General features: G+C 35.8%; 2 protein-coding genes across 2 annotated transcripts; both read right to left on the reverse strand.

Annotated features, from left to right (window-relative positions):
* Positions 1 to 916: 916 nt before the first annotated feature.
* On the reverse strand, positions 917 to 1,868 carry LOC114404950. The gene is made up of 3 exons (XM_028367665.1): positions 1,842 to 1,868; positions 1,168 to 1,758; positions 917 to 1,090 (listed from the first exon to the last, which is right to left on the reverse strand). Exons 1-3 carry the CDS (start codon positions 1,866 to 1,868, stop codon positions 917 to 919), a joined length of 792 nt encoding a protein of 263 aa, XP_028223466.1.
* Positions 1,869 to 1,927: 59 nt separating this feature from the next.
* On the reverse strand, positions 1,928 to 5,600 carry LOC114404951 (protein MAIN-LIKE 1-like). The gene is made up of 3 exons (XM_028367666.1): positions 5,484 to 5,600; positions 2,570 to 2,791; positions 1,928 to 2,467 (listed from the first exon to the last, which is right to left on the reverse strand). Exons 1-3 carry the CDS (start codon positions 5,598 to 5,600, stop codon positions 1,928 to 1,930), a joined length of 879 nt encoding a protein of 292 aa, XP_028223467.1.
* Between the last annotated feature and the right edge of the window lie 10,443 nt (positions 5,601 to 16,043).

Consider the following 16,043-nt stretch of genomic DNA (forward strand, 5'->3'; position numbering starts at 1 on the left):
TTAAACAATAGGCATAACTTAATCACTTATTTTACTAAAAATTAAATGATAAACCCTTTCAATCTTTTTTATATATAACTTAATGCATTGGTTTGTTTTCCAAGTTTTATTTTTTTAGTTATTATTTTATCTCAAATTGACATAAAATGCGGGGGAAGTGATTTTCTTGATTTCACTTTTTTCCTTTTAATTTCTTAAGAAATTAAATCATTTTTTTGTTGGATAATTCAAAAATAATAAATAATTTATGTTAATAAAAAATGGAGTAAAAAATATATTTTAATTAGTATAAAATATTTCTAAATAACTTATTTATTTATTTTCACTCTCTTTTCCATTATCCCAAAAGGGTAAAAAGAATTTTATTCATTTCTTTTATTTTATTCCTATTTATTCGAATATTATATTTTTTACTATATTTTCATCTATTTTTATTCTGATTTTTTTTCTCTATTTTGAACTCATAATCTAAATCAACTTAAAGAAAGTAACTTTTCTTCAAAATCTTTGGAAAAAAAATTCACATGTAATTTTTTTAATAAATTACAAATTTCTGTCTCCCTAGATGAAATAATATTATTTTTTAGTTTCTCCAAAGCGGGAGTAAATCACCTTGTTTCATTATTTTATCTTCTCTATTTTATATATTGAAAAAACATTAATTTTATAATTTTTAGTTATTTACCTGTATCTTGTTTTATTTGGATAGATAATTCTTAACTCTCTCTATGTACGTGTGTGTGGTTTATATATATATATATATATATATATATATATATATATATATATATATATATATATATATATATACACACAGAGAGAGAGAGAGATTAAAAATGCTCTAAGTATATGTGTCTTATCACATATATAAAGGAATACTAAAATTAAAACTTTAAATACAATAAAAATGTATATCCTATTCTATGCGTCGTCTTTGTCGCGACCTAAGAATTCCATCTGCGGTGTCACCCCTAGCGATCCTGAGGCAACGAGCCATGATGTCATATAACTCAGTGCCTTCAGTAACCATCCTGAGGTTGATGACCCGCTCCAAATCCTCAGTGATCGCTTGACATCCTTGGTAGTCAACCTGTCACAGTCAAAATAACAAAGTTAGTATCAAATTTTAAAAAAAAAATTATGAAAAATTACACAATTTTAGCTTACCACTGAATGCGTAGGGAGATCGGACGCAACTGGAACCTCCAGGATAGGTGGCTCAACGAACTCCTCATCATGTGGGGTAGGCGGATGTCTCAGCTCAGCACCGTCCTCGGTCGGCGTGAAGAACAGGTGCGAAATCCAGAAAAACCAATCCATGTAGTCTAGTGCTACTTGGCCAAGAACTACACAGATCTCCCCCGCGGGCACTAGATGGTCTGAAAAGTGTAGGCACCGGTCGTCTATATCAAGACCCATCAATGAATCACAAACATGCGACGGAGGGACGGTCTGAATGTACCTGAACTGTCGAAGCACCCGCTCTAGTCGAATGTAGACGACTATCTGGCCCCATCTGAGCTGGTCCGTGTAGGATGAGATCAAGTCGAAGCCCCTAACTCCTTGGTGCTCTGCATAGGGCATCCAACACACGTTCGTGACAGTCAGGGCTTCTATATGTGCCCGGTATGGGGCTCCCTTGATCCCCGCCATATGTGCCTTACTCGAAAGCCAACTGGAGGAATATGGGCTTGCCACAACATAAGCATCATCAACGACACACTGATGCACCATTGGAAGGTGCTCGTATATCCAGCACTACAAACATGAACTCAACATCAATAAAAAAAACATGTATTTCCTCCTAGTTCAATTTAAATTATAAGTAACACAATATTTACCTGAAATAATGTAATGTAACCGGCCATCTACAATGTAGGGGTCTGCGACGCTTCATTCAGATGGTTGTACAAGTGCACCAATGCTGCTACTCCCCAAGAGAATCCCCCTGGCTAGGCCAGGTCCCTAAAAGCCTCCAGGTGCATGACGTGAACATGTGTTGCACTCTTGTTAGCGAAAAGAGTGCTACAACCCACCGTCTGGCCCGACACCTGCTCTGGTACACCTCCCAAAGCCAGGACAACCGAACATGAGGCCCAGATGCCTGATGGGTCTCAGCTCTAGCCTCCTCAGGGATGACCTCAAGCAGCTCTGTCAACAGCACGACTGCGTCGGAAGTAACCAGTGGCTCGAAGCTTTGCAGTGCGCCAGTGATGGGAATATGTAGGAGTGACGCCACGTCATCCAGAGTGATCGTCAACTCTCCTACTGGCAGGTGGAAGGTGCTGGTCTCCCTATGCCACCTCTCAACGAAGGCGGATATAAGTCCAAGATCAGTGGTGATTATCGAACACATGATCAGTGGACTCAATCCGGTTGCCGCAATCATGCCTTCTATCTCAAGCGCTGGTCTCCCAAATTTATCTACTTTTCTACCATGGGAGACCAACTTCAGCTCGTGTCGTTCCTAAATTGAATAGCACATAACAATTTATAAAAATGTCTATATAAAAAATAATCCAACTATAAATAATTATCATATAATTACTCAACGTCAAAATGTAAGTACATCTCCACTCCAAATGCTATGTGCCACGTGCTTAGCAAAGCCAGTCAAAACTGATGGGTCGCGTGGCCCACTAGGGAATCCCTCATCAGTAGCAGGTGACCCTTCACTATCATCAGTAGCCACTCCCTCTGCATCTGCAGCATCGACGGTGCCTGTCATCTCTGGAGTAGCGTTAGACACATGAGGAACATCCTCATTCAACTGAGGCACATCCTCAGGTGTCTGAGTAACATCCTCAGTCACATGAGGAAAATGAACCCGTTGCCTATGTACTGAAGTAGTAGGCCTACGTCGAGGAACTTCAGGTTGATGCGCATCCTAACTCATGTCTCTGCCTCTACCAGTTCCTGAGGCACGACCTAACCTTCTTGTTCTAACCATGATCTGAAATCATGAAGAACATTTACTTTTTTTTGGTAAAATTAAGTATTAGTATAATTTGTAACAAAGATTTGTCATTACTAATTTGTTCAAATACAAGTTTTGTATGTTTCTTACTAATTTGGTCAAATTAAGTTTTTTAGTACTCAACCAGTTCCTATGTGATATTTATATTTCGTTCCTCTCTTATTGTGAGTCATTTTTTGCAGATATTTACATGATGTTATCTACATAACATGCTTTGTGCAAGTCATGTCCATCGTCTCTGGAAAGTTCTGGTACACATATCTTGTGGTAAGGCCCATAATTTGTTCACATATGTGGTTTTCTTTATGAATATGGGTTTTGTTACTGTTAATGTTATTGTTTTGCATTTTGTCTAATGTTCTATAGTTTTTTAAGCTATGGTTTTTCTCCTTTTAATTTTGTTTGTCTAACTCTTAATCAACAATATGCATTTGGTATAGTTATGCTATTTCAGAGTATCTAGAATTCAATCATGAATCTGAATCTTGTGCTTCATTAGCACATGAGATCACATCATAATAGACTTTAGTTTATGCCAAAGAATAAGATACTTATGTGTAGGGATAACATAGATGCATTCATGTCTCAGCCTTGACTTACGTCTTATTCAAACTTTTTCATAACTTACAATTAAAGCTAATTAATTTTCTCATTTAAGTAGCTCTAGAACTCATCAATGACTCAAAAAGACATTGTGTTTCATTTCATTCACTATACGGTAGGGGTGTTTTCTTTTCTTTCCTTTTATTTTCTTGGGACATTCTTCTTCTAGATTCTGGCTCAAGGTTTGAACCAAGTAAGTAGTCAAAGGAGAAAACACACCTTTTCAATTTTAATAACTAGGCCAGCTTCGCTGCTAAGCCATGATAAGCACTTTGTAGTCAGTGCCAGGGAGGGAAGAAAATGTCAATCCCATTTGTTACTCAATACCTATATTGAATTGAATACATATTAGCATGGATTAAGGTCTGTCTTATTTTGTATCTGGAAAACTTGATTTGCTGTCACTACTTGCTTGTGCTCAGATTTTTTGTAGAAGTCTGATGAAACAATAGGGGAAAACATGGGATTCTATCTTAATCTCAAACGCAACGTAAGCCAATGTTCTTTCCCCACTTCCCTGTTACATTAGGCTTATTTGGATTCCATTTGAAGCATATATTTATATTAATGAAGAACAAAAGCAGTGGTCATGACCCATTTTATGTTTTTTGCTTTCCCTTGATGCTGCTATATGCTAAATCATAGCAATGGTTGGTAATTTACAACAAGAGCAAATCTAGCTATTGACTTGAACAGGTGTTTCGGCTAAAACGGTTTCTGCTAGGACATAAAGGCATAAAAAGAAAATACAAACAGGCAAAAAAGCCTTCATGGATGAGGCCAATGGCATATGGTTATCAAGTGGTGGAGCATAACATGGCCAGAGATGGTTCTGATTATTCAGTTGTGGCACAAAGAGAGGAAATGGATCAAATAGAATTATGGCATTTTGGAATCTTTGACGCACTAATTGGAGACAAAGTTACCAATTACATGCAGTCTTATTTCTTTTACGCACTAATTGGAGTTACCAAGTACATGCAGTCTCATGGATAGGTTTATATATAGTTGTGTTTCTGCAGATATATTTTCTTCATTTTCTCTATGAATAAGTTTTGTTGGTGTAATAATGCCTTTTGCTTACCAGAGTATCTCCAGCTAAGAGTTAAAGAAGCTATAACATGTTAACTTTGTAATATAAATTCAATTTGTCATTTCTCAGATACATATACACTTTGTAATAGCAAATAAAAGAAAACTAACTAATAATATGAATAAAATGATGGTTTAGGGATAATTTTCAAAATTAAAAAGCAATATACAATAAAACATGTTGCTGCGGAAGAAGGTTCTTCCGCAAGAAAGATTTCCTTCATGCGGAAGAACCTTCTTCCGTAGCAACATATGGAAGAACCTTCTTTCGAGACTATGTGCGGAAGAACCTTCTTCCACAACTTCACATGGAAGAACCTTCTTTCGTAGGCAGGATTTATGAACCACGGAAGAACCTTCTTCCGCACGTTCACGCAAAAGAACGTTCATTCGTGGTTGACAAATCCTACCTGCGGAAGAAGGTTCTTCCGCGTGAACGTGCGGAAGAATGTTCTTCCGCCTAAATGTGCAGAAGAATGTTCTTCCGCATGTGAAATATGCCTCGTCTCCTTTGTGCGAAAGATGGTTCTTCCATTGGTTCACGCGAAAGAACATTCTTTCGTCTGTTCACATGGAAGAACCTTCTTCCGTATGCGTTCCGTTAGACTCATACGCAAGAAGTTCTTCTGTAAACTCATACGGAAGAACTTCTTCCGTAAGCAGTTATACTTACGGAAGAACTTCTTCTGTACGTATAACGTTTAGGATTCTGCATCCATTAATGGAAGAACTTCTCCTAACCTAAGTTCTCTAAGGTATGTCCTCTACCCTAATGTTACAGGCCATTAACGGATGGGAAGGTGAAACTAACCTCAACGGCAGAGAAGAAGCAGAAAAATGCAGCTCCAAACGGCCACGAACGGAGAAGATGAAGACTCGCGGAGGAGAGCAGAGGAGCGCGGCAGAAACGGAGAAGATGAAGACTCATAGAGGAGAGCAGAGGAGCGCGGCAGAAAGAAAAGGAAGAAGGAGAACGCGTGAAAAAATGTTGGGTGCGTAGTTTTCTTTTTAAATTTATTTTTTAATGAAGGGCATTTTAGTCAATTCAATTGGAGTGCTGGGTGCACCAGTAATGTTGCTGGGTGCACCTAGCAATTCCCCTCATACAAACAGGTCCCAAAATCTAGTTCTAAAGCTCGAATTAGAGCTTGCCATGACTAGAAAGGTTTATTTCGCTGCATCATTTGAAACCAAGGAATGAACTTGTGGTCTAAGTGAACAACTGCAATTGTGATTCTATCCACATCTGAGGTTTCATAATATTCAAAGAATTGCTCTGCCTTGAAAATCCACTCTAACACATTTTTTCCATCAAATCTAAGGAATTCAAACTTAACATTTCTAACCTGAAATGGCCTGCGTATTGAGTTTGAGGTACCATGTGTAGTGGTTTTGTTGAGCAACGCTTCTAAGGCTGCTTCAATCCAATCTAAATGTGAAGTATTAGCCATTTCCAACCATACTTAGCATGACAGTGTTCAATTGTCTCCAAAATGCATTTGACATCTGCCTGTAAATTACTCATGTGTGTGTTGTCTGCCATGGTGAGATGACAACACCAATGTAACGATGCTAGAATATGAAAATTGTGAGGTTATTGATTCATCTATTTATCAATAATCCACTCCCAATGTATGAATTAGGAGGAATAGTAACCAATTACAATGACGGAAGAACTGATAGAGAAGGAGTAGAATTTGAGAAGAATGAAGATAACAATTATCACACTAATCATGCCCCTTCAATATTCCCTCCCTCTTACTTATAGAGTCTCAGCATACAAAATCTTTCTATCAGGAATTCGTTAGCCTTTGCCTCATGCTCTTTCTCACTTTCGGATCTCTAACAAATTCTTATCCTTGCTATCCTAATTCTCTAGCCACATGCCTATTCTGACTTGGCTACTTCATTACACATAGCTACCTTTTATATAACAATAATGATAACCAAATTCATTTCTCCTCAAGGTTGGACTAAACATAGCATTTACCTTTTTCTCCGTATTTCCATTTTCTCTCTCTATTTGATCACTTTCACGCCACTTTATATCTACAAAAGAGATACTTACTCATTTTGCTTTCATCTTTACATTAGCTCAATTCACTATTTCTTCAACCCAATAGAACTATAATAAATAAATGTTTAAATATATTTTTGGTCCCTGATATATACCCGACTTTTGCATTTGGTCCCTAATAAATTTTTCCTTTGAATCAAGTCCCTAATATTTGGAAAGTTTTATCCAAGGTCCCTGCCATTAATCAAGATCTGTTAACTGCTTATGTGGTTGTTAACCGAACATGTTGGCATGCGACGTATGGTGTCACGTGTACTCATTGCCTGAATCGGATTACACGTAGGAAAAAAATGTTTTTTAGATTTACACTTAAATTTTTTTTCTCTTTTCTCTTTTTTCTTTCTTTTTTCAATCTGCCCCTTTGGACAACCTTTCTTTGTTAAGTGTTGATATCTCTTCTCCCTTAGAAAACCTAGCTCTTTCTCTCCACCTCCTTCTTCCTCTTTTTTGCAAGCTCTCCAAGCGCCACTGCCACCATCAAAAAATGACCCACAACACCAAACCACAAATCACAATGCCAACACACCACCATGGCGCATCCTATTCCATCATCTCACACCACCATCGTGCCCTTGTTCACATGCATGAACACGGTGTCGAAACTCACTACCATCGCTGAGTCTAAGTTGTGTTGCGATTGTTTCTGCGCAAGGACCACACTCTCTTTTCCTCCCTATCATCACTTGGTCCGGTTATTTGGAGGGTTTCCTTCTTAATTTGGGCAAAGATGAAATAGAAAAGTTTTTCCCTAAATTTAGTGTTTGAATGACGAAAAGGTTTGATTTTGCATTGGAGTATCTAACTCCGATAATCCCTAGATCCATACCTAACAACAAGCAATTTGTGTATTTTTTATGAAAGCTTGCTTGAGAAGCTTCTATGGAAGATGGATCTTTGAGCATCAATAAGGCCCTTCAATGATGATTTTCAGCCATGGAGTTGCAACGGAAGATAAAAGAGAAGAGGTGAGAGGAGGTGCCATCCACTAGAGAATAAGCCATGGAAGAAGAAGCTTCACCACCAAGAGAGTACCTTAGATAAGAAGCTTAGAGAGGAAGCTTCAATGGAGGAAGAGAATGAGAGAGACAGAGAGAGAAAAAAGTGGCATGAGAATGAAGGAAAGATAGGGAGAGAAGTTGAACTCTGAAGTGTGCCTCACAAGACATTCATTCATCAAAGTTACCACATACACATGCTTCTATTTATAACCTAGGTAGCTTCCTTGAGAAGCTAGAAAAAATTGATGTTAACAAAAATTGATTAACATCGGTTTTTTAAAAAAGCGATGTTAACATTACCACGAAAACTGATTAACATTGGTTTTTATAAAATAATTGATGTTGATGTTGGAATACTAAAAGCCTCTCTTTTGCTCGGGTGTTAACCAAAATTTTCAAAACCAACCCCTTTTCGTTCTTCGAATTCCCTTCACCGCCTTTATGCCTTTATCTCCACCCAAACAGTACCACACACACACCTTTGCACTCCTCAATTTCCAACCCTCATGGATCTAGACGCATTCACTACCAACCTATTCAAGTGGGACCCACGCACTGTCCTCCCGCCCGTGCCGCCAATGAACCCGGTGTTCCATCCCGCGAGGGCGGCGGCGCCGCGCAAGCTCGGAGAACTGGAGGAGCTCTTTTAGGCTTATGGCATCTGCTACTACATGGCGGCGAAGATCACCGAGCTCGGGTTCACGGTGAGCACGTTGGTGAAGGACGAGGAGCTCGACAACATGATGAACAGCCTCACCCAGATTTTTCGCTGGGACCTCCTCATCGGTGAACGCTACGGCATCAAAGCCGCCTGCAAAGCTGAACGACGCCATGTTGAAGATGACAACATCAAGCGCCTAGTAATAGTTCCTTCCCTAAAAAATGCATCCTAAAAGATTAATGACGAATTGCAAAATCATATCATATAATTCAAAAAAGGAATGCGTTCTAGTCGAAGGGGAAAGCTAGTGGGATAACAAACTCTAGTACTTATAAAAGAGCATGCAGGGAGTCAACAAGTTGGTAACAGATGTCCACCAAAGGGGGAAATGGAAGATATATTGTTCTTAAAATAAGATAATTAGTGATCCAATTATTAAAAGTATTTGTTTATGATATTCAGTTAAACAGGTGATAAGAAAATATGAAAAATTTATTATTATATAACATTAAGTAAAAAAAATAATTAAAAGTTATTAGAAAATAGGGTAGGTGATAAAAGTGTATTTCACATAATATTTTTGGGTTAACAATATAATTTATTTATGGATGAAAATTCAACTGTAGTTAGTTTGTGTATAATTGTTTAAGTTTAGGTGTGTTTGGAAAGTGGGATGGTTTGGTTGAGCTGAGTTTGGAAAGTTAATTTGAGAGGAGGTGGGTCTCGATGCCTCATAGTATGGCGTGTTCAGATTAGCTTTATAATGAGATTTATTAATTAATATTTTAATAGTGGAAATAAAATAATAAATTTTTTATTTTTTATTTTTATTTTTGATGGTATCACTATAATATTTGTGGAAGTAAAATTGATTCTTGTGTTATTCATGCACAGTAGTAGTAAATGATCAAGTGAGGAATTTATATTATGCACTCTTTTGTATCAACAAAGGCAGAGGTGGGTTTCCATAGGATGCAATCATGCTTGTTATTTATATTATTAGATTACCAAATTTGTTTTGATATGCCTCTTTCAGGATATTGAAGATTGTAGGGTACAGGTACATGTATGGTTCTGGCATTAAAGCTTTGGACAATTTAGTTGAGGAGTTTATAGGAAATAACTAGTTAACTTTTGAACAATTGAATTTTGAAGTCCTCAAGTATACATGCATCCAATTTCATCTAAATTTTGGAAGAATCACAATTAACCAATGATGATCATAAATTTTACAGACTTCGAAAGAAGGTTGAGGTGACTGAAGTCATTTTTGCCAAACATGCATAAATCATGATTAGAAAATTTTAGTACTATTTTATTTTTTAACTATGCATCTTATTTTTTATTGGGTGTAGAGTGGAATGCACGTGAAGAAAAATAATTATTGGTTAAAGTGATAGAAATGTTTCTTTTAGATATGTAATGTAAACAAAAACTAATAATAAATTAATAGTTAATATTATCGATAAAAAACTATTGTTATTTTAATACTAACACTTGACATTTTTTTTTCCATTTTCATGCAGAAGAAAGAAAATAGCAAGAGAAGGAAGGATGATCATAATTTAACTCGAAAAAGTAAAGATAAAAAGGTACTGCTTCCATAAGGACCCTGGGACTCCTAATTTTAAGTTTCAACACATGCATATTTAAGTGAGAGAAATTTATCTTTTATAACCTACTTCTATGGGAAAATCCTACTTGATCATCTACAGATTGGTGTTTCCTTTTGTTATGAAGATCGCGAGCTGACCTTTGACCTCTGGACATGTGCTTTTGTAGATTGCGTATATGCCTGTGGAAAATCCACCAAATGTTGGATTAGCTCCTGCTTCGGCTTTAAGAATTCATCTGGAAACGTGCTTCTGCTTTTAGAATTCATTTGCAAACATATACACATCATTACGGGTCTGTTTGGATACAAGTCACAAGTGCTTTTGAGATCTTTTCTACTGAAAATATAGAGCTTTTTCAATAGAGAAGCTCTTAAAAGAGCTTCTAGCCTTGTATCAAAACAGGCTCGTACATATTGATATTATTAGTTATTATTGGGTTAGCTCCTGGCTGTACTATTTTTCCACCAAATGCTGCAAAATATTACTGAGAGAAGATTTGATATCCTTTTTGTTAATGGTCACCTTTTCTTATTTGCGTGGCAAGCCTATTTTTAGGCTTTTGAAATTTGTAAAGTTTATAAACTTATCTAGAGCTCATTTTTGCCAAAATACTAAAGAGAGCAAAATAAGCGTTGCTTCCACATCTTCTCACTAAACATGGTTAGCTCCCATGAAAATATTATCCCTATTTTCCAACTCTAATTGTCCAAAAGTATTTAAGCATTAAGTTATTCTGGCACCTTCTGTTGTTGGACTTCTAGAAGTTTCATTTCTAAGGAGCAAATTTGCTTGAATGTTTCATATGGAATTTGAGTTTTGCTTACGTTGTGTTCCTTTTACCCATGTAAGGATTTCTCAGAAAATTGCATGATGATGGTTTTATTGTTGTTTTAGTTTTGGAATAGACAAAATATTGTAAGTGTTAAATTTTCTAACTAGGAAAAAGCTAGCATGGCATGTTGTTTCCTCATTTTTGGCTTGTTAAATAGGGGATGGTTTAACATCTTGGCTGTAAGAAATATAGGAAAGTGAAATAGAGCAAAAGTAACAAAAAGGAAGAAAGCTAACGGAGTATTAGTGCATTTGTGAAATACTAGAAACTCTAGGTTCTTTCTTTATTCTAATCATATTCAGTGTGACTTTTAGATGCTTAGCAAGTGTTTTTCTTTTTTTTTTTTGTTTCTAGGAAAAGGTTTCTGATCCTGCAGTAAAGTCATCTAACTTCACTGCTCGATCCAATGTCTCCCCATATGCTCCACCAATGATTACAATGGACAATGATGATGGCATCTCTTATATAGGTTTAGTAACTTAGTTCCATACCTTGTGAATTTTTTCATAGCTTTGAGTGTTGTTGTTTGCAAACATGGCAATGCAGGCTTCTATGTCTCAATGTCTCTTAGGCACTTCTTTCACCTTTGAAACATCTTGAGTACTTGTGTTTCTTTTTTAAATGTTCAAGCTTCTGTTTTTTTTTTTTTTGCAGCAATTGGAGGTCCCACCGGTGACCTATTAGAGCAAAATGCACAGGCCTTGAATCAAATCTCCACAAATCTTTCCGCTTTCCAAGTGAATTGACGCTTGTTCATAAATTGAATTTCTGAATCAGAATTCTTATTTAAGTATTTGTATCAACCATGTGGCTCTCAGTGTTGGGCAATTTATTTTTCGTAGTTCTCTTTTGTCCTACTTTCTCTCCACGTCCTTCTTTTATATTCATTTCATTTCAGTTTGGTTAACAATATATATGCTTATTATTGAAATGACTAAATTAGGTATAAGTTGAGAAATTATGTCATTGTCTTTCAATTCTGTTTTTATGTTTTCTTGTCTTTGCTGATAATTCTTAGTGTATGATGTTGTTAGATGCTTTGGAAGCCATATTTGAGAGTGGGGTTTCTTCAATAACTTATCTGAAAACAACAAAACAAAGGGAAACTAGATGTGAACAAGTATATGCTTGAGTTATTTTTATAATTTATAATAATCATTATCAATGCATATTTTCTTCAAATCAATAACCAAAAAAATGTTTATTTCCAAATCAATACTGAAGCAATGTTTATAAATGCCTTAATTTTGAAATCAAGAACACATAATTAAGTTAAAATACCAATACAAAGAATGAAGTGTCATTACCTTATATTGACAGAATGAGAATAACATTTCTATGCTCAGTTTAGGACTGCTTACATAAATGCAGGTAATTGTACCCTGAGTATGTTTACGTTTTATATATACTTACTGAAAATTTCCCTTTATGCTTTTATTGTTTTGTATCTTGTGCTAATTGAATTACCTACATGGCATAGCAAATCTTGGGAGGTAGTGAAACACTGAAAGTGTGGAACTGATTACTTTTGGGATAGCTCATACTTCATAATGTCTCTGCTTGATGTTTAGAAAGTGGTGTTCTTGTTTATCAGTATCATTTCCATTCTTAGGCCATTTTTTGTGGCTGTAAACTTGACCTGTTATTTTTTCTGCTCTCTTTATTTTTTATTTCTAGGTATAGCAGAACATCAATCTTTTCTGCCAAACATTTGTAAATTACACCAAATTCTAGGTCTTAGACATATGAGTTAATTGACTTTATGAAGATATATAGTTATAATAATGGGGTCCTTGGGTCATTCTTTGTGACTTTAATGCTATTCTTTATGATTATGAAAAGAAAGGTGGATCTAAAAATGTAACTCATAGGGAAACTGAAGCTTTACGTGGGCAGTAGAAAATAAGTAACTTGATCTTGTACAAATCTTCATTGTTTTGAGCTTGATAAGGTAACATATTACTCAATTAGTTGAATGTACTAATGAGATTCATTTAAGCATTTCTTTCTACTCAACTAAAACAGGTTTTTTGTAAATGATTAACTGCCTGAAAATATGATTTTTGGCTAGAATTTCAATGCTATCTTTCTTAATGCTTTTCTCCCTTCTATTATATAATGATGCAATTTTTAAAAGTTCAATTAAAAGAAAGCACATCCAAAAACTATGATTTAAACATAAAGGGTTTTCTTTGGAGAAAATCATGGAAGGTTCTGGTTGGTTCATTGTAAAAATAAATAAAATATTAATTATTATTTTTTTGCAAAAAACAACATCGGTTGGCCTAAAACCGATGTAGAAAGTGCCTTAAAAACATCGGCTGGTCCAAAACCGATGTTGAAAGTGTCTTAAAAACAACATCGGTTGATCCAAAACCGATGTAGAAAGTGCGCTTTAAAGACACTTTATAAAAAAATCAATGTAGAAAACACTTTAGAATACATAATTTGATATCGGTTTTTTTAGAATCGATGTTGTTGTGTACCTTACAACATCGGTTTTTTTAGAACTGATGTTGTTGTGTACCTTACAACATCGGTTTTAACCAAAACCGATGTTGTTTTTGTAGTTTTTGGTTTTTTGTATATTTTTTAGTATACGACATCAGTTTTCGTAAATAACCGATGTCGTGTAGTGTATGTTAACATCGGTTTTTAAAAAACCGATGTTAACGTTGATAATGTTAACGTCTATGGTTTCAACATCGGTTAAAAGTCGATGTTGAAAGTTAAAAGTAATCAATGTTAAAAGTCTATTTTCTAGTAATATTTCTACAATCTTAGAAGAATATACGGGTTGTTTCACTATGATCACAATTTGCACCACAGCTTCTATCGAGGTAAATTCTTACACTGTATAAGACTTCAAATATATTTTTGAAATTATAAAATGAGCGTATTGTGATTTTTGTTTTTTTTATTCCTAGAAAATATGAAATTATTATTGTCTTTCTAAAATAAACGAATTTTAGACTTTGTCCAATCAAAATTTTAAATTATTTTTTCTTACCTATGTTTATTTTAAGCTAAATAAATAAAGTTTTTTATAAGGATCTAATCTAATATAAACAAATATTAACAAGTGTCCTAAGAGTACTACTAGTTAAGGAATTAAAAGTATTTTTTTTATTAAGAGACATAAATTTAAGCTTCTACTAATTTTTTTTGTGTTCTCTCATGATTTACACCTTAAAAACTTTTAGTGCCACCTAAGTTTTTTAAGACATGAAACTAAAAACAAAATACAGAACCTAGACTGTGCATGTGTGTGTGTGTTTTTATTTGAAAAAGTAACTATAAATTTGAATTTAAGTTATAATAAATGTTTTCCTATGATAAAGGATTCAAATTTTTAAACGAAGCTGAAATTTGAAGTTTAGGCGAAACTTATGTAAACATAAGCTATAAGTATTTTCGACTGAATATTTTTTTTTGGTTTTATTTGATAAAATTAGAGTATAAATTTGAATTTTAGTTGTTAAATGTTTTCCTATGAATCTATGATAAAGGAGAAATGACAAAGGTATTTTAAATAGTGATGGCTATACATCGTTCCTAAAAAAAAATAGGATTCATGGTTGAGCGCATGCTGAGGCTACCGTAAATGTAAAATAGGTAGATAGATAGTCAAAAAGTCGGTTTAAAAGCCGAATTAAAAGTTAGTGGTGTGAGTAGTGGATTTCGCACGGAGAGAGATGGTTATTGTTGTGCTTAGTCTTATAAATTAGTAAAGATGACCATTGAAAGGCATTAACCGAACCTTCGACCATTCAATCAATGAATTTTACTATATTTTTGTGCATTTTATCTTCAATTTGTTACTTTTCATTGCTTGTTGTTACAAGTAGCAATAATGAGTTACAAGTAGCCATGCCCAACGCGAATAACAACAAGGAGTTACCAACACTAAGGCCCAAGAGGCAAAGCCACACTCCCAGTCTTCTGAAGGATTTCGTGTTAGCGGCATTTAATTGTTCGCGTGTGCATGCAAGTGCATAGGAATTGCGTATGTATCTTCTAGAAGCTTAGGAGGAATAAGGAATATTATCTGTTAGCATTTTTTTGTTAGGACGTTGAGTAACAGAATCTCTATAAAATGTAAGAAAGCGCCTGTGAATAATAACAGAAAAAGCATTATCTTAGTTCTCCTTCTCTCTTGATATTTTTGTCTCTCCTGGAGGTTACTTGGGCCTCGAAAGCCAAGTCTAACATTGACGCTTTCATTCTCTCTACCATGGCCGAAGCTACGCGATCCAAAACCAGTGTCGATTGTTGGGAAGATGCCTTCGCGAAGCTTTCTGCATCTATGACTTTGAAGTTCGATGAGCTTCTTAATTGTATGAATCAATTGGAGACCTTGCATACCAATCCTCATGTTCCACCAGCGTTTGCAAGTCCTTCGTCCGCCACAACCGCAAATTCTGCTTATCGGCTGAAACTGGAGGTTCCTCGCTTCGATGGATCAGTCCTGACAGATGGATATTCAAGATTACACAATTCTTCGAATATCATGCAACAACAGACCATGATCGACTTACGATTTCTTCGTTCTACATGGAAGGTTTTGCATTAGCATTGTTTCAGTGGATGTATCGTAGTGGCCAATTGTCATCTTGGTCAACTTTTCTACATGCTATTCATGTGCGGTTTTCGTCTTCAACTTATGAGGATCCTACTGGAGTACTGTGTAAATTGACACAATGTTCAATTGTTTCTGCGTATCTCTCAGAGTTCGAAGCTCTCGCTAACCGAGTTATCGGCCTCCCAGCGTCGTTTGTGCTCAGTTGTTTTGTATCAGGATTAAGTCCCGCTATTCGACGGAAGGTGCAAGTCATGCAGCCTCACTCCTTGGCCCAAGCAGTTTCGTTCACAAGGCTCCATGAGGAGAAGTTGCTAGATAGTCATCGGCCGAGAGTTTGACCTTCCCTTACTACGACCTTTATCTCCCTTCCTTCACGACTTTCACCACCTCTAAACATTAATTCTCTGGAATCTTCTTTGCTTCCTTCCATGGCCAAGCCACGCTCCTCCACCATTCCTTTCAAACAGTTGACTCCAACGGAATTAGCCCTTCGCCGAGAACAAGGTCTATATTTTAACTGTGATGAGAAATACTCTCGCGGACATAAATGCGCTTCTTCTTTGTTCTTGTTTGTTACGGAGGAGGATGAGTATGCTCAGGAAATC

Source organism: Glycine soja, chromosome 3, assembly GCF_004193775.1.
Source record: "Glycine soja cultivar W05 chromosome 3, ASM419377v2, whole genome shotgun sequence".
Lineage (NCBI taxonomy): Eukaryota > Viridiplantae > Streptophyta > Magnoliopsida > Fabales > Fabaceae > Glycine > Glycine soja.

Coding starts and splice junctions, on each gene's coding strand:
- LOC114404950 (XM_028367665.1), bottom strand. CDS start 1,868: ATGGCCGGTTACATTACATTATTTCAG. Junction 1,759..1,841: donor GTTACATTACATTATTTCAG/GTAAATATTGTG, acceptor TCATGTTTGTAG/TGCTGGATATACGAGCACCT. Junction 1,091..1,167: donor ATCTCCCTACGCATTCAGTG/GTAAGCTAAAAT, acceptor TGACTGTGACAG/GTTGACTACCAAGGATGTCA.
- LOC114404951 (XM_028367666.1), bottom strand. CDS start 5,600: ATGAGTCTTCATCTTCTCCGTTTCTGCCGCGCTCCTCTGCTCTCCTCC. Junction 2,792..5,483: donor GCTTCTTCTCTGCCGTTGAG/GTTAGTTTCACC, acceptor GATGTTACTCAG/ACACCTGAGGATGTGCCTCA. Junction 2,468..2,569: donor ATAGCATTTGGAGTGGAGAT/GTACTTACATTT, acceptor TATTCAATTTAG/GAACGACACGAGCTGAAGTT.